The sequence below is a fragment of the Anguilla rostrata genome, chromosome 3 (genome assembly GCF_018555375.3).
Source record: "Anguilla rostrata isolate EN2019 chromosome 3, ASM1855537v3, whole genome shotgun sequence".
Classification (NCBI taxonomy): Eukaryota; Metazoa; Chordata; class Actinopteri; order Anguilliformes; family Anguillidae; genus Anguilla; species Anguilla rostrata.
Window position 1 is genome coordinate 40602287 of NC_057935.1, and position 23434 is coordinate 40625720.

The window sequence follows — 23434 nt, forward strand, 5'->3', positions numbered from 1 at the left end:
CCCCCACATGCATATACTACAGTCAGTTCAGAATTGTGGGATCTCAATTTCTTGGAGATGTATCCTCTGGTGCTGGCTGCAAAAAATAATTGGCCAGAACTGTGTCCTGTGCTGAAAAAATTTGCTTTGGTGGAAAATTTAAATAACATAGTCTGTTCACTTTGCCTAAACCTTATTACATTAACTTTTGGGCCGCAAGTAAATTACTTCCTGAAAATGCAAGGGTTCGCTCTCCCTTTGAAACACGAGTGCGTGTATATGCGTAGTTTACGGTAGGCCTATATCCACTTGTTTAGGGTAGTTGCCGGGGAAACTCCTCTATCTGCTGAACAGCTTTGATCCTTCTGTCAAGTAGGCTATATATTTTTTACAGTCTCTGGCTATATTGCTTGCTGTCTGCAATCGTCTTACGTCTCCTGCACGGTAAGCCTTAGCTCTCAGAATTTTGAATTTAAATTATTTGGTTGTTCCTTCTTTTTAAATTCAATATACGGAATAGATCACTTATTGCAGAGTAAGCTAGTGCTAATATGGTGAGCAAGAAATGGTATCAGCAAGTTCAGTGAAACCGTAGGAAGGCGATTCGCTTTACCGTAGGTGTTCAGCTATATTCGCACAATGCTTTCTAAGAATTTGCCTGATCATTTTAATAATAATAATAATTATTATTATTATTATTATTATTATTATTATTTATTATGAAATTTAATAAATTGTACATGATGGATAACTTACACAAAACGAAAGTCTACACTGTCAAATAGGTAACCTACTGATCTTTTTTTTAGCGTGTCAAATATTTTACCTAGCATAATGTTTGAACTGAACTGCAGGGTATGGAAAAAACTGCTCTGGACATTGAAGGACTGAAAGCTTCCAGACAGGCGTTAGAATTTCTGGCCAGCATTGGTAAGTGCTTTCCGAAAATAGCAACTGGAAAATAAAATTGAAATCGCACGGTGGACTTTATGTAGTAGCTAGCCTATGCTAAAGCCCACGTTATCCTGATTTTAACAGCGTTAAAATGTGGTTTTGCGACGCTGCTAATAGATTTTGGAAGTAGACAATTAAACAACCTTATCTAATGGCGAGTGCATGACCATCTGGTGTTGATAGTTAAAAAAAACTTGAACATTCACTGGGCGTACTCTATAGGGTACCGTTTATAAGTCGTACAGCAGGCGTGATTCAGTGAGTAAGGACCAGTTTATTTATTTATTTTATTTTATTTTATTTTAGTATAAGGCCCGAACATGCTATATCTAAAATACAGCATTGATGTTGAACTCAAATATTTTTGCCTTTGCTCGAAGCCCTGTAGTCTGTACTGATTATTCATAGATGTTTCAATGTAATTTTTACATAATACATATAAATAAAATGGCAATTGTTTGTTTATTGCATGAGCTTCATGTCGCCTACTACATAACATTCAAATGAATGCAAATGTTGAGGAGTCTTATCTGCCGTGCTACCTATGTGTGTATTTCATGAATAATTCATGATCTGTATCACAACAGGATGCTTGTTCAGTGTTACTGTTGCCTCTTTTATACTGGTTTTACATAATGTATTGATTAAAACCAAAAAGAGTAATACAAATAAAGTACAAAAAATTGTTTTCATTATACTTACAATTGTAAATTATTATTTTGCAGATTTGAAGGAACTCCAGCAGTGCCTGTTTGCTGACACTTTAGTGACTGTCTCAGACACTGGGAGAGAGCTGGGGGAGTTCACTATCACTGTCCAAAATGCAACCTATGACAATCAGCCATGCTACCATGTGCATGCAAACAGCCATGGCTCCATTGATAACATACCTTGTGGAACCTCAGTCACCGGTAGATACAATGACGTAGTTTAAATATGAGTATTAATATCTTAACTGGTACTCAGGAAACAGTGGCATTTTTTGTCATATTGTAAAATTTTGTCAAGTAATGGCAAGATGTTTTGTGTTTTGTGACTTTTTTTCATTCATCAACAGCTTATGTATCCACAAAACTTGAGACCTTAGAACAGAGCCATCATGAATATGTCACGGTACTTCCCCTACTATTCTGTGCTAGTTTTCCATTCTTGGAATAGCTCACCAATCGTTTAACAGTTTTTCAGTCAATTCAAGACAGCTTGATAATGGTGTATTACTGTTCTAATGAGCTGTGAATGGAGGCTCTTTGTGATAAGCTTTGTACTACCACCTAGTGGCATATTAATTAAGCACACTCTTCTTGGTTTTAGTATAATTACATTATGATTATTGGACAAATCCTAGCTTGCATACCAGTTCTAACTAGATATTTATGCCAATCATATATAATCAATACATAACCAAGTCATAATTAAATTGTGTGTCCTCAAAATTTAAATACATGTTATATATGGCATGTGTGATGTCTGTATATTGTCATTTCAGCTTCAAGACCATATTTTGGACAGAAAATCCCATATGGTCAGACGTGGTGATCAGCTGCACTTGAATAAAGTTGTGACTCAAAGAGAGGTTAGTGAAGGATTTTTTTTCACTCCTGCAGTTCTCATATATTCAGCATTTTGAAGACAAACATTGAAAATAGCATTATTCTTAAGTGGGAAGCTGTTTACATGTGTGCCAGTAGTTGATAATCTGAAAATAAGGTTGTCATAAAAATTCTTAAGGTATCGCTATTTAACTTATGGAATTTAAGTTTCTCTGCACAGTGAATGAAACATTCATTTGTATGATCACTTGAGATTATGTACTGTGAATGCAGTAGTAGCACTATTCCCTTTCAAACATTCTTTCAAGCCTTTGACTTTCTTGCCTCTGAAGTGGCACATCCACTTAAAACAATAATACTCTATGCAGTGGCATGCTTCAAATTCCAGGATGATATCCTGAACACGCCAATTGTAGCCTGGTGCCATGCAGGATGTTTGGGTTGCCTCAGGGTTGACTAGGAGGGCTCGGTTAGTCAGCAGGGTGGCCTTGTTTCTTTTGGACTCCTTTGCCAGTCAGGTGCGTACGTCGGCTGCACGTGAAGTGCAGTCTTCTGGCACAATAGCTGGGCGGTTCACCTGGTGGGTTTCAGCGTGAAAAGAAGCAGCGGCAGGCCACACACACCATGGAGGATGCACTTGCTTGTCTGCTCTCTCTTGGATTGACAGGCGATGTTGCCACAGTACGACAGGCTTAAAGTCAAATCTAGTATTACCAGTTATTATAAAAGTAGAAATGGGCCATAAAACTTTTTTAAAAGAGTGATTCTTTTTTTTGTCTTTTAATTTTTAGGATGTGAAAAGACAAACCTTCACATTTCCATTAGGTTCTCTTGAGGGCTTTGTGTCGGAGGCCTCCAATCTTCTAATCCAGCGAGTTCTTGCCCAGCGGAAGAGGATTCCAGAGAACATGGTGTTCCTCACGCTGGACACAGAGACTAGGATCACAGTCTCTAGTTATGTGAGTGCTGCTCCCTTCATATGAGCCCCAGAAATGTTTGAATAAACCACAGAGAAATACTTATACTTTTTATAGGGGGAATGAATTCCTACGCTAGATCTCTTTTGTTTCTCAGTGCTGTTGATATGCTACATGTCACATGGTTATCAGATGCACTTGTGCCAGGACTATTTTTTTGCCTCCCAATTCATAAATTCTGCCTCTTGATTTACAGCTACACCGCCTGCACTGTGTAGAAGTAGCACCTCAGTTCAAGTGTATGCACTCCTTGAGTGCAGCTGTTTGTCAGGAAGTGACAGTTTTATATGTTATAGGCCACACAGTACTACTGGACACTGTTGATGTAAGGAGAGGCCTTGCATATCGATGGTCACTGGTAGACTGTGGGCACTTGGCACTTAGTTGGGAGGAACTAATAACTGTGGTAACATGAGGAACCCTGGATGATTTTAACCCAAACTGGTTAAATGTAATTTTAAAATGAGTTTCACAATAATTGTAGACATATTTTCCATTTATATAGCTACATATTTCCTTAAGATAACTACCTTGTTCATGGGTACAATAGCAACCTGTACAGGATTCTGACCTGCTGTTATCAGGATTCACACCTTGTTAGCTAGAAGTGCTAGAAGTTTTATTAAATGACTTGTGTGCGTTACCAGAAGGGACTGGGACAAAAACAGCAGATGGTGGGACAGAAGTGTGTTGAGGTTTTTGGGATCGAGATGACCGTGGATTCCATCGAGGATGTTCCTGCAGCATGGCACTGCTATTTCCTCTCAGATGGGTAAGCAGAGTAATGTGTTTATCTTAAATCTCACAATGTCTCAAAATGGAAACCACATATTAAAAGAACATGCGTACTTCGAGGAAGTCAATCAAACTACAAAAGTCAGGATTTAAAACTAGTTTAAATCAAGACCACTTACACTGAAATACAACAGAAGCAATACAATATTTATTGTTCTATGTACTGTATCTGCCAGAGTAGTCTGGCTTGTTTATTTTATTTGAAGAATGACCGTAATATGTTTCATACCTGTGTATGTGGCATATGTCTCATAAGCTTTTATTATATTCAAATTCAAAATACTTTGTTAGACCTTTTTATTATTGCTCTGTCAGGAGTCGGAACAACCTCACTGGAAGTCTTGCTCAGTGTTACTGCTCTCTGACAATCAATCAGATCAGACAATTTGAGTTCAAATTAAATAATTGTCACTGTGTATGTATATATTGGGATGGCAGGTATGCCATCCCGCCAAGTTACGCCTTGGCGGGGGCATGCCCCATACCTATACAGCACCGAGAGTTTGGCACTTTTCAGGGTTCCCCACAGAAATAACCACAACAGCCACAGACACTCAGCCCTTAAAAACATTAAATTCTGTACATTCTGACCCCAATTTCAACAGACAGAATTCATAAACAACTTCACATGTCCACACAATAAAGCCCCAAACTAAGGGGATTTTGCGTTTTCTCCTTCTTCTTCTTCTTCTTCTTCTCTTTCTTCTTCTTCTTCTTCTTCTTCTTCTCATTCTTATTTTTCCTGCCGCCTATCCCACTAACAACATGTCTCCCCATTGGACATTTCACTGACACCAGCCAAATCTGCCAAATCTGCACCTACACGACCCAATCAAAAACGCGCATACACACGCAAAATACCCATACATTTTTATGCTGAAACATTTCCAGTTTAAGCAGCCAGTCTGCCTGTGGCCTAGTGGGTAAGGTTACAGTCTTGGGAACACGGGGTCTGAGGTTCAAGCCCAGCTTGGAACACGTTTCTTTAACCTGCTTCAACCCTCACTAATAATTGTCTATTAGCCTATTTATCAATTATTGCTTTTGCACCATATTTACCCGCCGTTCACCGCTCAGTTATTAACCGGCTACAATATTGCTAAGCCACATGGATTCAACGGGAGCTCTTCTGTGCTTACTGGCCTGTGTTCTTTAAAACCACCGGCAGGTTTGCTAATGATATTTCACGCATTGCATAGCTATGGCATGGTGCTGCACTAACGAAGTCACAGACTGGTAAACCTCCGGTTTGAGGCTTGAACCCCGACTCGCCCTCAGGCAGATAATTTCCTCTTTTACACTAACGTTTTCTTACGCCTACATTTGCTTTACCAAAACTCACTCACGACCACCCATATGCATTTCATCACGGCAAATGTATTCCTTTTATTAACAAGTTACACCAGTTCACCACTGTGCCATTTCTACTAACTATATTTCTTCACTTGGCTACCGTACAAAACTTTCATATCAGCAAACGCCACGTTTCTATTTCTACATTCATGTTACCTCGCTCTGTTCTTTATCTAGCCACATACGCTACAAACAATTACTACTTATGTACATTCTGCAACTCCGCAGTTTGAACAGCTAATCCGTCCGTGGCCTAGTGGGTAAGGTTACAGGCTTGGGAACACTGGGTCGTATGTTCAAGCCCAGCTTGGAACACGTTTCTTTAACTTGCTTCCACCCTCACTAATAATTGTCTACTACTTCTTAATTATTGCTTTTGCACAATATCTACCCGCCGTTCACCGTTCAGTTATTAACCGGCTACAATATTGCTAAGATTTATTGCTTTTGCACAATATCTACCCGCCGTTCACCGTTCAGTTATTAACCGGCTACAATATTGCTAAGATATATGCATTATGACTTATCGTCTGTACGTTCAGTTATTGACCGGCTACAATATTGCTAAGCCATATGGATTCAACGGAAGCTCTTCTGTGCTTACTGGCTTGTGTTCTTTAAAACCACCGGCAGGTTCGCTCATGATATTTCACGCATTGCATAGCTATGGCATTAGCTAACGAAGTCACAGACTGGTAAACCTCACTCACTCGCGGCCACCCATATGCATTTCATGACGCAAATGTATTCCTTTTATTTAAAAGTTACACCGGTTCACCACTGTGCCATTTCTACTAACTATATTTCTTCACTTGGCTACCGTACAAAACCTTAATATCAGCAAACGCCACGTTTCTACATTCATGTTACCTCGCCCTGTTCTCTATCTAGCCACATAGGCTACAAACAATTACTACTTATGTACATTCTGCAACTCCGCAGTTAGAACAGCTAATCTGTCCGTGGTCTAGTGGGTAAGGTTACAGGCTTGGGAACACTGGGTCGTATGTTCAAGCCCAGCTTGGAACACGTTTCTTTAACTTGCTTGGACCTCACTAATAATTGTCTACTACTTCTTAATTATTGCTTTTGCACCATATCTACCCACCGTTCACCGTTCAGTTATTAACCGGCTACAATATTGCTAAGATTTATTGCTTTTGCACAATATCTACCCGCCGTTCACCGTTCAGTTATTAACCGGCTACAATATTGCTAAGATATATGCATTATGACTTATCGTCTGTACGTTCAGTTATTGACCGGCTACAATATTGCTAAGCCATATGGATTCAACGGAAGCTCTTCTGTGCTTACTGGCTTGTGTTCTTTAAAACCACCGGCAGGTTCGCTCATGATATTTCACGCATTGCATAGCTATGGCATTAGCTAACGAAGTCACAGACTGGTAAACCTCACTCACTCGCGGCCACCCATATGCATTTCATGACGCAAATGTATTCCTTTTATTTAAAAGTTACACCGGTTCACCACTGTGCCATTTCTACTAACTATATTTCTTCACTTGGCTACCGTACAAAACCTTAATATCAGCAAACGCCACGTTTCTACATTCATGTTACCTCGCCCTGTTCTCTATCTAGCCACATAGGCTACAAACAATTACTACGTATGTACGTTCTGCAACTCCGCATTAAAACATTACATTTAAAATCATGTTTCACTCATAAGTATAACTACTAGCCCTGAACATGAGAAAAACACATTCGTGCAATAGATTACATTACAGGCAAATAATGTGTAATGTTATTTAACCCTCCACTTCAACAACTAATGTTCAATACCGACTGTTATATACCATTTGATAAGGAATATAAGCTCGCTCATGGTCACTCCATTTCCTTCGCACTATACTCCGTGATCATGTCAACCTTCACATACATGCCCATTCTGCTAAAAACATATTGTTTCAACTACGGAATTTCGTAATTTCATTTTAATTTCTCTCACACTGTTGTTATTCTCTCATATGCAAAGCCTGCTGGGACATATGCGTCTGCTCCTATTCTCCACTATCATGTTTTCCGGTTCTAGTTTAGCAAAACGGCGAAGAGGATTCCTACCTGCAGATAAGCCTATCAAAATGCCTTATAAACCTTACAAACACTAAAAGTGCATATCCACGAAATAACAGACAATGGAGCAGGACAGAAGGATAAACCTTACAAACACTAAAAGTGCATCTCCACGAAATAACAGACAACGGAGCAGGACAGAAGGCTACACAAGTTGCGACCTAGGGAGTTATAATTCTACGGGCGTGTTCATTATTTTGTCAGTCAAGGCTCCTTGGATGGACGTCAAATCCGTGAGTACATACCATATTCCATCTGCGTTTCTCCTGCGTTTACGCTTACGCCACTGCATCCTTTCTCACAGCCACTGTTTTACATATATAGCAAACCGAAACTGCTGAACGGTACACGCTCATCAGACTGTACAGATTCACACAACGATAGCCATAATCCACAACCGTTTTTTGCAGGGTCGCATTTCTCACTCTCATAATAAAACGCTTTGCAAAAAGAACTGATATCTCATAAAAAACACGTTTTCAACGTACAAAAATGCCAAGTTACTAAAAAGTATTGATATCAAAATGACGCCAAGTTACGATACTACAAACAATATAGGCTATCTCATAAAAAACACGTTTTCAACGTACAAAAATGCCAAGTTACTAAAAAGTATTGATATCAAAATGACGCCAAGTTACGATACTACAAACAATATAGGCTATCTTGCCTCACCGAAATGACATAAGATGTATCTCAAAGCAATGCTACCCAATATTTCCTCAGTTCTTTCAAGTCACTTGGCCCTGTGTATAAGCATGCACTACATGAACAGGCCAAATATATGTGTGGATGGCTCTCTCACAGTCAAGATTGATTGAATAGGTGTGTGTATGTCCAATTTGTATTGGTATGTAGGCCTATGTATTTCGCTGCCCAGGCTTTCTGTTGCGTGAATGATAGTATGTTTCTTGGTACAAGTGTGTTCGTGAATGTGAATGTAAGATGCTGCCAGGGAAATGTCCCCATGCGGATAAAGAATTTCTCTATGTGTGTATGTACAATATGTGTTTTACATGCAGTATTTATTGTACGTAGCAAATATACAATAACTTGCACATGTACTCAAATTCAGTTCAGAAGCAAGTATAAACATGTTTTCTGGAGAAATGTGCTTCCTGTCGTTGCTCAGCAGCAGTTCTGTACATTAATGAATTTATACATTAATTTCAATGTACAATGTTCAATGTGTTCCATGAGGCAATTCGAAATATTTGTCTCTTTGATCTGACAGAAAGTTTGCATGACATTGTGAAATGGTAAGATTAGAAAACACAGGGCCAAGTGACTTGAAAGAACTGAGGAAATATTGGGTAGCATTGCTTTGAGATACATCTTATGTCATTTCGGTGAGGCAAGATAGCCTATATTGTTTGTAGTATCGTAACTTGGCGTCATTTTGATATCAATACTTTTTAGTAACTTGGCATTTTTGTACGTTGAAAACGTGTTTTTTATGAGATATATATATATATATAGGTGACATTAAAGGAAAACCCTGAATAAATGAGTGGAGAAACATAACAGATGTAGATGCTTCCATAGTTGTGCTGCATGATACAATTGAGCAATTAACATCCTATAATGCCCTGTGGCATGTATATGCTGAGCAGGCCCAGTTGACCTCGTTTTTGGATCAAGATGGCATGAGGACAATATCTAAGTGACTTTTAAAAAGGGTTCATTATTGGGCACGAATGGCAGGAGCTTTGGTCACACAGTGGCTTAAGTGACATCTACATTTAGATCTATGGAAATGGCATCTGTAAATAGGGTTGGAAATTGTGGTCAAAAGCGCACAATTGATGGTTGTCATGCTCGTGCTTTAGTGCAATATGTAAGCAAAATCAGAAGAGCTATTCTGACTCAGGTGACTGAGAACTATATGGAGAGGGATATTATAATAGGGTGGCAGTGTATAAACCCCTTATTACAAAGACAAATGCACATTTGAGAGTTCAGTGGTGCAAAAACTATTGGCACTGGTCTACAGAGATGTGGTAAAAAGTAAAATGGTCAGATGAGTCATCCATCACCATATTCTCAACAAGTGGGTGGGTGCATGTGTGCCATACACCAAATGAATGGTACAGGCCTAAATGCATGATCCCTACAGGGAGGAGGTCCGATGGCTGTGTTATGTTGTGGGGGGCATTTTCCTGGCAGATTTCAGTCTACTTGTCACCTGAGATGGAAGGGTCACTGCAAATAAATACAAAGTTATTCTGAATAATCGTTAAAGACAATATTTAAGTGTAAAATTTCTTCTAGACATCTTGCAAGCCGAGTACAAGTTGGATCTCCGGTGACAATGAGACTCATTCAGCTGCCTGTTCAGATGGGGGGAGGTATGTTTCTATTGAATTTCCATTGGATTGGTTAACTTCATGCATTCACATTTTTTTTTATATAACCTCAGCGAGTACTAGGTAGCTTTATCCTCCATTGTCTAAATGCCTTGCAAACAAATATTAAACCATTTTTAGCTGACAAAGATAGAAAAGCTGTCTTTGAGAAGAAACCTCTAGTGTGGGAAGAGGACATGCAGCTGTGCTCTACATTTCTGGACAGAAAGGTAAAATAAGTGTCACATTGATAAAACTATTTCTTTTTGTTTAATGTAATCTTAAGTGTTTACAGTACAAGTGCAGTATGTTTTCTTTGAATGACAGCTAAAGGGTTAAATTAATTAAATTGTGTCTTTGAGATAGCCACAATCTGTGGCCACTTATAATGTCTTTTCTTTTATGACTTAGGAGGCACTGAAAGCTGATCATGCCTCATATGTCAGACAACACCCAGAGCTGAAAGCCCTGATGGCCGATTTCCTCCAGTTCCTGCTGCTCAGGAAACCTGACGATGTATTTTCCTTCGCCGCAGAATATTTTGCTCCGTTTGCCTCGCAGAGTAATCCAGGAAGCAGATTAAAGTCCTCCAGTTTGATTAACGTGTCTGAAAACTAGGAAATTCTAATTCTATACTATAACTCACATGCAAAATTCAATTCTCTGTGCTCTGGAGGAGAAAGTAAAGGTTTGACTTTAAGGTTTGCAGTTGTGTTCTTGTGTTTGTGTTCTTTCTTGCAGTTATATTTAATAAATTAAAAACAGATATAATGGAGATAACGTACGACTTTGTCCTTGTCTTTGTCCTTGATCGGAATACATAATTTTACGTTAGTTAAGTTTGACGATATGTGATGTGAGATACGTATGGGCCACTGTATGTCCCGTTAAAACTCAATTTCCCATAATACTTTGTTGCTCGTGTTGTCATTTCGGATACGACATAAACGGGAAGACAGCGGCGAGGTAATCTTGTAATTTACGTTGTTATTAAATGTATGTTTCTGAAAGAAGCGCTTGAAGTAAACAGTATGGTTCGGTAAATTGCTTAAACAGGAGAGCGTTTGGTAAGTGTATTTAGCTAGCAAGCAGAAGTGGAACGTTGAGAACAGATTGAATTGAACTGCAGTCAACGGAGTTTATCGCTTGCTACGGAACATTGTGTTCACACTAGCAACGTTACTTAATCACTAAGCAGTGTTATTCAAAGCTATGTTGTTGTAATCAACAATAAAGTATGTTGCAAATTATGTCTTGCTGTTTCCTTACGTCTTACTGTGTAGCTATTAATCTCAGTATATCTGCAATAGGTTACACGAAAGACCTTCAGTGCATAACCTGCCACGGACCAGTTTAAACAATGTTGAAAACTGTGATTCTCATCGGAGGCCCACAAAAAGGTAAAATGCATAAACACGAGTATATCACCCGATGAAGTAAAAGTTTCCCCCCGTCCTGATCTGGTAAATGCTGTACACCGGCGGACTGTTATGATGACGTGGCGCTGCTCAAATTGTGGGAATGCTAATGGTGGCTGCTAGTTTCAGCTATTGGCAGTTGGGTATTAATCCACCTAAATATCATTCTGAGACTACTGCTATAATTTCGTCCATTCAGTAATTCGTACATTTATTTGGATTATTGTAATTGCTTGTAATAATATTCGGCCTTTGACATGTTGCCAGCGAACTAACTGATGGCGATACCTAGCGAATGTGTTGAACTGATGATAGTTCCTTACCTGTAGGCACACGGTTTCGACCGCTGTCTTTCGAGGTGCCGAAGCCGCTGTTCCCAGTGGCAGGAGTACCGATGCTTCAACATCACATTGAAGCATGTGCAAAGGTGAGTTCATTTATAATATGTGGTTTAAAAAAATATATACTACATAAGGTAGATTTACGGTCACACTAAAATGGACATTTGAAAACAATTACGATCTGGTCTACGGTTGAAAGTGACATGATTATTTTAATTTGCGAGGGATTTTTTTTAAATTTACAGGTTGATGAAACTTATGAATGTCCTCCTTACCTAAGTTAATTGTTTTATGAACTTAGACATCACATTTGTTCAATATCACAGGGTAAGCACAAAATGGCAAAGTATTTCATTCTGTAAATTATTTTATCTTCAGGTTCCTAATATGAAAGAAATTCTGCTCATTGGGTTTTACCAGCCAAATGAAGAACTCACCAGATTCTTGTCTTGTGCACAACAGGAATTTAAAATCTCCATAAGGTATATCTTTAACTGGTTATTATTAAATTATATTCTTCTGTTTATTGTGAATTATTTTGTGTGTAATTGTCTAATGGAGCTCAATACAGTGACTGGAGGATTGTGTGTTAATAATTTTGTCGACAGCTTTTGTGCTTTTTGTGCTGTTATGTAGTCCATTTGACACATCTTAGGGTGTCAGGAAATGATCGAACGCTTACCTTTACTTAAGCTTTTAATTTTGTTTCAAGTATTGAACGATAAGATTGCATGGATTTCCTTTTTTCTTGTACATATTCTGAATGACTGAAATTAGACCCAGATAGCTGCTTTACAGATAATGTGTAGGATCTAATATGTGAGCAGTGCAGCTTACAGGAAAATGTAAGTATCTCCCATAATGGACTGCATTCTGACTGGTTTTGTAGGTACCTTCAGGAGTATGCAGCTCTGAGCACGGGAGGGGGCATTTACCATTTTAGAGACCAGATCCTGTCCGGAGGCCCAGAGGCCTTCTTCGTCATGAACGCAGATGTTTGTTCAGAGTTTCCTCTGCCAGACATGCTGGACTTCCAGAAGGAACACGGTGACACACATAGCTTTGTCATCCTTGGGACAACGGTGAGGAGATGTTCACAGGGGTCTGAGGATATGAGAGGTGACCCAGCAGGGCCAGTTGCAGCTGAGAGGTGACCAGTCAGAGCCAGGTGCAGCTTAGGGGTGACTAGTTGGGGCCAGACACAGCACTGTTAAGGGTCAGGTGCAAGGTCAGGGTCAGACCAAGCTGGGGTGTGGCTATTCAGTGCTGGGCACAGCTAAAGTGTAACCAGTGATTTGGCTTTACATCTGGGGGTGGGGCTTATTAGTACTGCTGCTAAGACTTCAGCAAATCATCTGACTGAGACCTCTGCTGTACTTTAAAATTTTGGAATTGTGAGGTTTTTCTGAAATGATTTGCTGCCCCTGAATTAAGGCTATCTGTGTACCACTGTGGTTTACTTTGCCTTGCAAATGACATTTATCTCAATATGTAGGCTAACAGAAAGCAGTCCATGAACTACGGCTGCATTGTGGAAAACCAGCAAACAAATGAGGTACCATAAATCTGTGTTTGCATCCTCATGCCTTAGACTGTCACAGAGAAATCACTCAGAAATATGAAATTAAATATGTATTTTGTGTTATTCAGGTACTGCATTACGTGGAAAAGCCTAGCACGTTCGTCAGTGATATAATCAACTGTGGGATTTACCTGTTCACACCAGAAATCTTCCAGCACATCGGGATGGTGTTCCAGAAGAATCAGCAAGACATGCTCCTGTGAGTGGGAGGAGTCCTGCTGGGAGTCTTTGTGTGGGAATACATCTTTTTTGACCATATCCTGCCCCTCAGTTCTATTCATTTCTCTTTTTTTCCTCCCCCTTTCCTGCCATCATTCTGTTTCCTGTTCCCCATCACCAGATATCCCTACGAGGGGTAAGTCTGCACGCAAAGGTTCCATGCTGTGGGTAGATATGAACCCACACTGCCCTGCACATAGGCCCTGTAGCTTGTTGTCTGTGTCTTTAAATAGTGACACTTTTTTTTAAAGCATGGATCGTGGGCACAAATATGCAGCTTTTGGGAGAGATTGCAGTCTGACTTCCTTTTTCCAAGCTGCTGTTTGTTTGTTCGTGTGATTAGTTTCTGTGATTGGCAATTTTCTCACACTATTGCCAAAAATAATTTAAGGCAGGGGTGTCAGACTGGTTAAAGACTAGTCTACACACATTTTCCCAAAGCTGAAGGACATGTCTAGACTGGAAAAAATCAGTCATGTAATTTGTATCTATCTAGGTAGTTTGATTAAATGCATGTTCCACAAATGATATTGGACTAAACAGAAAAATCTAATTGAATGTGCATTTGTATCCAGATTTATTCATCACTGTAGGTTGTGTATGAGAGATCTGGGACATTTTTACATACAGGCACATGGTCTCTGATGATAGTGTAAAGCAAAATTTTATCATGTAGTAAGCGGTTCTGTCAAGATAATATAGGGATGTTGGGATGACTACTGTCATTGCTAACATTGAAAGTGTAACATTCTCTAATTTGACAATAAAAAATAGAATGCTACAGCATGAGCCGGTTAAGAGGAAATGTTACATTAGTTTATTTAGATTATTGGCATGCTAGTTAATTATACAACATAAATTCAATCTGTTTTTGCTACTTGCCCCTCATAGATACAGTCCATAAGTGTTCAGTTTGCCCCCAAAAAAACCTCTCCTGAACCTAATCATTCTATATGCCCTTCTCTCCAAAATTAACACTTTCTCAGAAATTTTAAGTGCTTCCCTCTTTTCATTTCCCACACATTCCTTTTCTATGTACAAGTGAAAAAAAGTAGAATCACAGGTGTTATTTTTGTCTGAATCTGGCTGTAAAATATTGCATATAGCTTGGTGTGGGTGGAGCATTTCACAGATGGCTTGGTGTGGGTGGAGCATCTTGCAGATAACATGGTGTTGGCAGAACATCTTGCAGATGACTCAAAGTTGGCAGAACATCTTGCATATACCAGTGTGGGTGGAGCATCTTGCAGACAGCTTGGTGTGGGTGGAGCATCTTGCAGGCAGCTTGGTGTGGGTGTAGCATCATACAGATAGGTCAGTGTGAGATCTTGCAGTTGGATCAGGAATCTCATTTTTCAGGGGTTAGGCTGGGCTAGCTCACGGTCCTGAGCAAAAGTTCAGTCCTTACCATTTTACCATTTTTGTGAGTTGGCAAATTTGAACCAGCTAGCTAGTAAACGGTGAGAAGCTAGTTACAATTTACCACCGAAGTAACATACGACTAAAGACTCGTTGATTCAGTTAAGGGATACTAAGGCAAAGGGAGTGTTTTTATCTGACTATGTGGACTGATATTGATGAATAGATAAATAGTTTTTAAATAAATGTAGTTCACAAACTTGAATGTAAGCTTTAGTTAAAAAAAAAAAAACCCCAAAAACATGTCATATACCCCCTACTAACTAGTTGTCTAAGTCCTAAGCTAAAATGCAATTCATAAATCTTACTTGCTTAGCTGACACCTTAGTGAACAACTGTGAGTATGTCATTGTTGCATATTAAAAACTTGTCATTTCCTTTTTATAGGGATAACAGGCGCATTGGCTTGGTGACAAGCTACGTAGCAAGTCAAATACCATAGCATGTTTTTCTGGCGAAATGGCTAGCTGTGTGTCTGAACAACACATTACATACCTTTGCATAGAAAATATGTTTTATCCTCACAATTTCCTAAAATCAGCTTGGATAACTGGCAATTGCTTTGCTTAATCTCAGTCATTGTCATTACAGTAGGCTTCTATATGTTCACCTTGGGTTTGTTGTGTAATGTAAGCAGCCATTCTTGTTTAGGGAAGATGGTGGCATTCTGAGTCCCTGTGCTGATAGTCTAGTGGAAATAGGCTTAGTGGGAGTGGAGCATCTTGTTGACAGCTCAGTGTGAACTGCTGAGGCATACATCTAAAGCTGTGATAAGAATAATGGCCTTGGTTTATTGGTGATGAAGGGTTGGCTGGAGGCAAGAGGCTTCACAGTCACAGTTGTTCAGTTTACAAACTGATTTACAATAATCAACTGGCAAGCACGCTGTATAAGCAAATGCACATTCCATCACTAAACCTCGGGGTTCACCTTTGGCTTAAAGCAGGGCTTCCCCAACAGGATTTTGGGGCTTCCTTGTGTATTCTAGTCTTAGTTCGGGTCAATCTCGTGATCAGTTAAGCTTCCACAATTTTAAACACGTATCTACATTATTTAAAAAGTAGTGTAGTTTAGACTTAGTCTTGGCAAATTAATTAATTCTCTATTACATTACATTCACAGTAGACGCTTATACAGAACACCTTTCAAAAGTGAAGAAGGCCCATTTATAATCAAGAACTGTAAAATTAGCAAAACAGTGCAACATTTGGTGTTTTAGACAAAAGTAATTACCACTACACAGCCAACCTATCTTTACACGGCTATACCTACGATGTTACTATCCCAAAAGGAAATTCAAGAATTAAGATATAGCTGAAGAGGGACAGAGGAGTCATGCTGAAGTCTGAAGAGCTGGGTCTTCAGTTTACAACAAGATGCGTAGGGCAAGTTCCATCACTGAAGAGCCCAGTCAGTAGATGTGACCAGAAGTTCACGTACACGACGGTGGAGGGGCTTGGCACCCGCCCAAATGTGGAATTATTAGGAGGCTCCCAGACAGTCTTTGGGAATCCCTGCTTAAATTACACCATGGGGAATCTTCACAATATGCACATTGTTCATGGGAGCTGGGCTTGTTTTCAAAAGCTTGGGCTCGATGTGTTTTCGGACTGACTGGAGTGCTGACATCACTCTCCTCTGCACACAGAGAGGAGCAGACCAATGGCTGGCAGCGGGCGGAGGTGATCCGGCTAGAGCAGGACATCTTCACGGCGTTGGCAGGACAAGGCAAGCTCTACGTCTACAAAACCCATCGCTTCTGGAGCCAGATCAAGTCGGCCGGGTGAGTAGATATCTCCTTCGTTCTTCCCTCCTCCCCCACTCTCCCTCATCCTCCATTGTTCTCTCCTGGCTGATCGCTAGTCTTCTCTACACAGGCACATGTCTTCAACTCAATAAAAGACTTAACCCTGTTAATTTTGGGTTTCAAGTAACTGTCTTTTTGAATGTTTTAACAGATCAGCCATATATGCCAGTCGCTTGTACCTAAACCAGTACCACAAGACTCATCCAGAAAGACTGGCCACAAATGAAGAAGGAGGGCCAAAAATAAGTGGTAATTATTTAGTGCATAGAGCGAGGCTGGTGTGTAAAACAAGCAAGTAATAATCCAGTGTGACAGGCTATGCCAGAGTTAAGTCAATGTCTAAAGTCATTGCAATTGTAAGTCCAGGCATGCTCATCATAAATCCCATTTTGTCGCTGTGATTTGTATTCATTTATTTAAAAAATGTAATTATGTCTGTATACCGTACTGTATATTTCAACCCACATTTCCTCATTGCGAACCAAATAATCTCATTTTCAATCACAGGCTAAAACTGCACAGACATTTATGGTTATTATCGACAGTCAGTGATCATTGAGTATATCATTGAGTCATTTTTGGCACTGATTAAACTCCATAATGCTTACACACTGTAAAAAATAAAGGGTAAATAATGGGTCTGTAAGGGTATGCTTGGAATAATCCGTGTAAATTAGTCAATTTGTGAGTATATGCTGGTATAGAATAAGTGTCAGTTACTCCATTTGTAGGGATATGCTGGTACAGTGAGCTCTAATTTGCTTGGGACAAATACATTTTTTTCTTGATTTGGCTCTGTACTCCACATTGATTTTTCTAATCAAACAATTCACACATTGTTAAAGTGCAGATTCTCAGTTTTTATTAAAAGGTATTTTATATGTTTTGATTGCACCATGTAGAAATTGCAGCACTTTTACTACATAGCCCTCCCCATTTCAGGGCATCATAATGTTTGGGATAAATTACTTCACAGGTGTTTCTGATTAGTCGGGTGTGTTCACTTTCTTCTTTAGTGCAGGTATAAGAGAGTATAGTTCAGTATCTAGTCTTGATTCTAGGCTTTTGATTGCCTTTGACATCTGTTATTGGCATTTGTTAACACAAGGTCCAGAGCTGTGCCAATTAAAGTCAAGGAAGCCGTTATGAGTCTGAGAAATAAGAGAAGAGTCAGAGAGGCTTACTAAACCAAACCCTTGGCTTACCAAAATAAACTGTTTGGAACATCATTGAGAAGAAAGAGAGCACTGGTGAGCTTAATAATGGCAAAGGGCCTGGTAGGGCAAGGAAGACATCTACAGTTGATGACTATAGAAGAATTTCCACTGAAGACTTCACAAGCAGAACAACAGAGGCTACGCTGCAAAATGCAAACTGCTAGTTAGCCAGTAAAACAGGATGGCCAAGTTACAGTTTAAGAAGTACCTAAAAGAGCCTGCAGAGTTCTGAAAAAAGGTCTTGTGGACAGATGACCAAGATCCACTTGTATCTGGGTGATGGCAAGAGCAAAGTCTGGAGGCCAAAAGGATCTTCCCAAGATCCTAAGTAACCCACCCCCCCTCATCTCTGAAACATGTTGGTGGGGGTTTGGGTTTGTATGGCTGCCACGGGTACTACATTGATGATGTAACTGCTCATAGCAGCAGCAGAATGAATTTTGAAATGCACACAGTCATCTTATCTGCTCAAGTTCAAGTAAATAATTTCAAACTCTGGATGGTGCTTCATCCTACTACAAGACAACAAACTCGAACATACTGCAAAGGCAACAAAGGCATTTTTCAAGGCCAAAAAAATTCTTGACAGGCTAAGTCATTCACCTGATCTGAATGTAATTGACAATCTGTTTCATATGCTGAAGAGAAAACCTGAGGCAACTAATCCCCAAAACAAGCAGGAGCTAAAAATGGTTACAGTGCAGGCCTGGCTAAGCATCACCAGAGAAGATACTCACCTGATGTTTATGGGTCTGACTTCAAGCAGTCATTGCATGAAAAGGATATGCGAGAAAGTACTAAACATGAATACTTTTATTTGCATAACATTAATATGTCCAAAACGTTATGATGCCCTGAAATGGAAAGTATGTATAAAACTGGCTGTAATTTCTACATGGTGAAACTAAAATTTATAAAATACCATTTAATAAAAGCTGAGAATCTGCTCGATAACCACGTGTGAATTGTTTTATTAAAAAAAATTTCATTTTGTGGAGTAGTGCCAAATTTTTCTCCCAAACATTATGGAGCTAACTGTATATAAAATAAGGGGCAATTCAGTGTTTATGGATATGTTTCCTTGTCTTTGATAATGATGTACATGAAAAACATTGTTGTGGTTACAAAATGTTTTCTTCCTAGGAAATGTATACATTCATCTGACAGCCAATATTGATCCTACTGCCGTGGTAAGTAGTTAGAGTAATTGATATGTAACATTATAGCTGAGAATCAATATCACAACTCAGTCTCACTGCCTGATTGTTTTTGCAGTTAGGTCCCAACGTCTCCATTGGAACAGGGGTGACTATAGGGGCTGGGGTCCGGGTGAGAGAATCCATTATCCTTCATGGAGCCACACTACAGGCAAGTCCTGTTCTGTCAAAACTACTTGATATTGCTTATGAGACTGTTTCAAAATTGAGTGCCACTATTCATTTCACAGTGCCAGATTCAATTTGTTTCTCTTTTTTGGAGGAATACCACAATTTACAACATTACAACTAATTTACTTAGTAGGAACATGGAAGGATTTCAGCCATTCTAAAGTGCGGGAATACACCAAGCCAACAATCATTCAACAACAGCATCAGCCAAGCGCCAGGGTATAGTCAGGGTACAGGTGTGTGCGTGTTGTCGTCTGTGGTCAGCCCTTGCAGAGAGCACCTGGACCTGTCGTCCAGATTTTTAAAAAACTAATCGGGACACCGTCAGTCAGCACATCTATCCAATCAGCGTACAGTAGAGTTTTGATGTGTGAGAAGGAGCATGGGATGGAAGTGGAAGACAACAACAAAAGGCTGGTGTCTCTGCTGCAGCACTTTCAAAACACACAAGTAACATTATAATTAACATAACTTATGACTAGGGCCACCAAGTTTGTCTTGGTGTATTCCTGGCTTAAGAGGTTCCAATTATATGATTGCTGTTGGAAAGCATTTCTCCTTAATAGCCACAGTAGAATTGGTACGCTATATGACCAAAATTATCTGGAGACCCTTTGGTCTGGGGCTGTTTTTCATCGTTAGGGCTAGGCCCCTTAGTTCCATTGAAGCATATCGTAATGCTACAGCATACAATCACATTCTAAACGATTCTGCGCTTCCCCAACGCAGAATTTCCTATTTCAGCATGACAGTGCCCCCGGGTGCATCGCAAGATCCATATAGAAAAGGTTTTGTCAGTAACGGTGTAGAATAACTTGACTGGCCTGCATAAGAGCCCTGACCTCAACCCTTTCCAACAACTTTTTGATCAATTGGAAAGCCAACTGCGAGCCAGGCCTAATTGTCCAATTTGTGCCCAACTTCACTAATGCTCTTCTGGCTGAATGGAAACAAATCCCTGCAGCAATGCTTATACATCTGGTATAAAGCCTCCCCAAAAGAGTGGAGGTTGTTATCGCAGCAGGGTGAAACTAATGGCCATAATTTTGGATGGGATATTTGATTTTAGGTGTCCACATACTTTTGGCCGTGTAGTGTAGCTTTAGGAAGCATTTAATTCCAAGCTTACCTATTTGAGTTCTAAACTCCGGTATATTGACCTGCATGTTGATAAGTTTAAAAATGTTATATTATTTCTGTTCTTGATTTTAGGATCACAGTTGTGTGTTGAACAGTATTGTGGGATGGGACAGTACAATCGGCAAGTGGGCAAGAGTGGAAGGGACCCCCAGTGACCCCAACCCTAACGACCCGTATGCCAAAATCGACAGCGAGACTCTGTTCCGAGAAGGGAAACTGACCCCTTCTATAACCATTTTGGGTTAGTCTATTTTCTCCAAATGCATTATTGGATCAAATGGCAGTGATGCCTTGATAATTAAAGTTCGCTTTTTGGAGTTTTTAAATATTTTAAATTTTTGCTGTATGTTTTAAACCTTATAACACAGTTTTCATTTCTATTTTTTTTTTCAGGTTGTAATGTGAATATACCATCAGAAGTGATTATACTCAACTCCATTGTCCTCCCACATAAAGACCTTAACCGAAGCTTCAAGAATCAAATTATACTGTAGTTCATTTTGTGCACACTGCAACAGTATTCATTTAAACTGTGACAAAAATGAAGGACGCAGTAGAATATTCACAAAGCCTGGCATTTAATTTTAATATCTGTTCTGTAAATGGTAAATGGGCAAAAGAATATTAAAGAAAGTATATATGGAGTCCTATATTCCAGACAGGCCAGCATTTTGATTAGAAATATTCTTTTGCTATGTTGACTTCATTCAAATCTCATGAAGACGTACTGCATTAGAATCACTTTGTGGATGACAGTGGAAATGACTCATTTGATTCCATTTGAAATCGTGATGCTCTTGTCTCATCGTGTTATCATGCCATTGCTTTGCAATTAACCTGCGACTGACTGGTAAATAGCACTCCCTGTCAGTGTGAGTCGTTACTGAAACTGCTGAAAAACAGTTAAATGAATACCCCCTCAATGTAGCTGCTTTGGGTGTTTATGTGGGGTTATTGATGTGGAGTGTTTGAAGGCAGATTGTAATTTAGATATTCACTGTTATTTTTCAATGAGGTGTTCTTTTAGAAGAATGGTACTGCTTTCAGGGATAATGATGGTGGATTGTTGTATAGTAGCTTTTATCACTTTGGAGAAGCCCAAACTGCTTTCCTGTGAACGGGGCAGGGGATTCACATCACACCAACACCTTGAGTGTTTATGCCTGCCTATGTACTCAAACTTAAATTTGACCAATAACATATACATATGTTGCATAAAATGATTGTCTGCAACATGTTAGATAGGTGCCATTGTTTTTGAAATTTTGGATTTGTGTGTATGTGTATACAAATGTGCACACAAGCATATCATTTCATTGATCACCAACATGACGTACATTTCTTGAATCCACACTGGATACCATTACTACCACTACAACAACAGCAGCAGCAACTACAATAATTTAATCATTGCATTGCAGTTAATGGCAAGGATTCTGGTTCTACTTTCTTTTTTAAATAGTATGTGGTTAGCCTTCAAGATCAAATGAGATGAATCCACTGTCCCTGCAATAAAAAGAAATTTGCTCTGGCTCATGAACAATTGTACAGATATTTGTACAGAACAAATAAAGCTGCATAAACTGTATACATAATTACTTGAAATGTATCTGATCAAGCACTACAAACAACTGGAAATTTGGTACTGAAATTATACAAGTCTAAATTATTTAACATCACAATTCTAATTAAAAATTTTTGTCTCTGAAAGTCCTTGCCATATTCCTGTAAAAATACATTTATGAAATGTATGATTTCAGAAAATATGGATGTTCCTCAGTTTCTGCGGGTTTGTTATTCTTGTTGTGAACACTTTTGGCTTTTTTTTTACTTCAATTGCTGAGCCCAGTAAAAGAAATAGATTCAGCCTGAAAATATATATGGAGGCTATCTTTTTTGTTGCAGTTGCAGCAGCAAGGGTTTGAGCTATATTCTAAGCAGTATATCTGTATGAACTCGTGGCAGTATATCTTTGGTGGAGGGACTTGCATGGGGCCAGAGTCCTGATGTGAACATCTCTGAATGATAAACAACCTTGCTGTATCAATCTTTCACAGCCAAGTAAGATTTAAACTCACAACCGTCAAGAAGAGTCAATGAATAATGTAATGCTGGCAGAGTGATGTCAATGTTTGTGAAATAACCAGTATGTGACATTAATGACTTCCAGGTTCAGTCCTCAGTTTTTTTTTTGCTATTCTAACAGCAAGTTTTAAGGGCACAGATGCCTTTTCTCTGAAGAATTATTTGCAGTTTACATAACAGTTATCAATTGTGTATTTGGAAAATGTATTTAAGTTTTTGTAAAAACAAGTCACAAAGTTTCCCAACACCCCCAGGGAAGGTGACCAGCAGGTTAGCGCCATTCTGATGTTCTAATGCTTATTTACAAAGAAAAATGGACATGCAACATAATGTTAATCTGTAATACTTAATGAGTTTACCGGTGTCTAGAGGTCTACAGGAGAAATTAAGCGCTACTTTTCCACAAGAAAGTCAATCAACTCCTTTAATGGAAGTGCAAAACTTCTGTATGCATTGTTCCAGAATTATCCTACAAATGCTTGATCAGGTTTAGATTTGGAAACTAAGAAGGCCCTGAAATATGGATATAGTCAGTACATGCTCCTTAACACATGTACTGTAGATTGGGACACTGTCATCTTGAAGACACCCTCTCGTTTCAGGAAGGAAATAATTGATGCGGCAGGGAGAGATGATGATCACTCCCTACCAATGGGCCTGACACAATTTAGATGACATGCCTACTCAAGGAATCATGTGCAAAAACCATAAAAAATGATCTGACCATTAAGTAGCCACACGTTGAACGTGGTGCAGTGTAGGCAAGGGG

At 39.3% G+C, this 23434-nt stretch overlaps 2 protein-coding genes across 5 annotated transcripts; both read left to right on the plus strand.

Moving 5' to 3' along the window:
* The first annotated feature begins 97 nt into the window (after positions 1-97).
* catip (ciliogenesis associated TTC17 interacting protein) lies at positions 98-11299 on the plus strand. Of its 2 annotated transcripts, none has more exons than XM_064327603.1 (10): positions 98-423; positions 789-909; positions 1659-1844; positions 1991-2046; positions 2420-2506; positions 3275-3442; positions 4108-4232; positions 9976-10052; positions 10191-10279; positions 10461-11299. In XM_064327603.1, the coding sequence occupies exons 2-10, from the start codon at positions 837-839 to the stop codon at positions 10665-10667; spliced, it is 1068 nt and encodes a 355-aa protein (XP_064183673.1). In that variant the 5' UTR covers positions 98-423; positions 789-836; the 3' UTR covers positions 10668-11299. The 2 variants fall into 2 exon arrangements, with proteins under 2 accessions (XP_064183673.1, XP_064183672.1); XM_064327602.1 differs by having other exon boundaries at positions 834-909.
* On the plus strand, positions 10813-22290 carry gmppaa (GDP-mannose pyrophosphorylase Aa). 3 transcript variants are annotated; one of them, XM_064327597.1, is made up of 14 exons: positions 10813-11116; positions 11360-11449; positions 11797-11894; positions 12187-12290; positions 12698-12890; positions 13304-13363; positions 13459-13589; positions 13731-13745; positions 16677-16811; positions 16987-17084; positions 19196-19242; positions 19328-19420; positions 20653-20821; positions 20974-22290. In XM_064327597.1, exons 2-14 carry the CDS (start codon positions 11410-11412, stop codon positions 21072-21074), a joined length of 1284 nt encoding a protein of 427 aa, XP_064183667.1. In that variant the 5' UTR covers positions 10813-11116; positions 11360-11409; the 3' UTR covers positions 21075-22290. The 3 variants fall into 3 exon arrangements, with proteins under 3 accessions (XP_064183667.1, XP_064183666.1, XP_064183668.1); XM_064327596.1 differs by having other exon boundaries at positions 10836-11015; XM_064327598.1 differs by lacking the exon at positions 13731-13745 and having other exon boundaries at positions 10854-11015.
* Positions 22291-23434: the final 1144 nt, after the last annotated feature.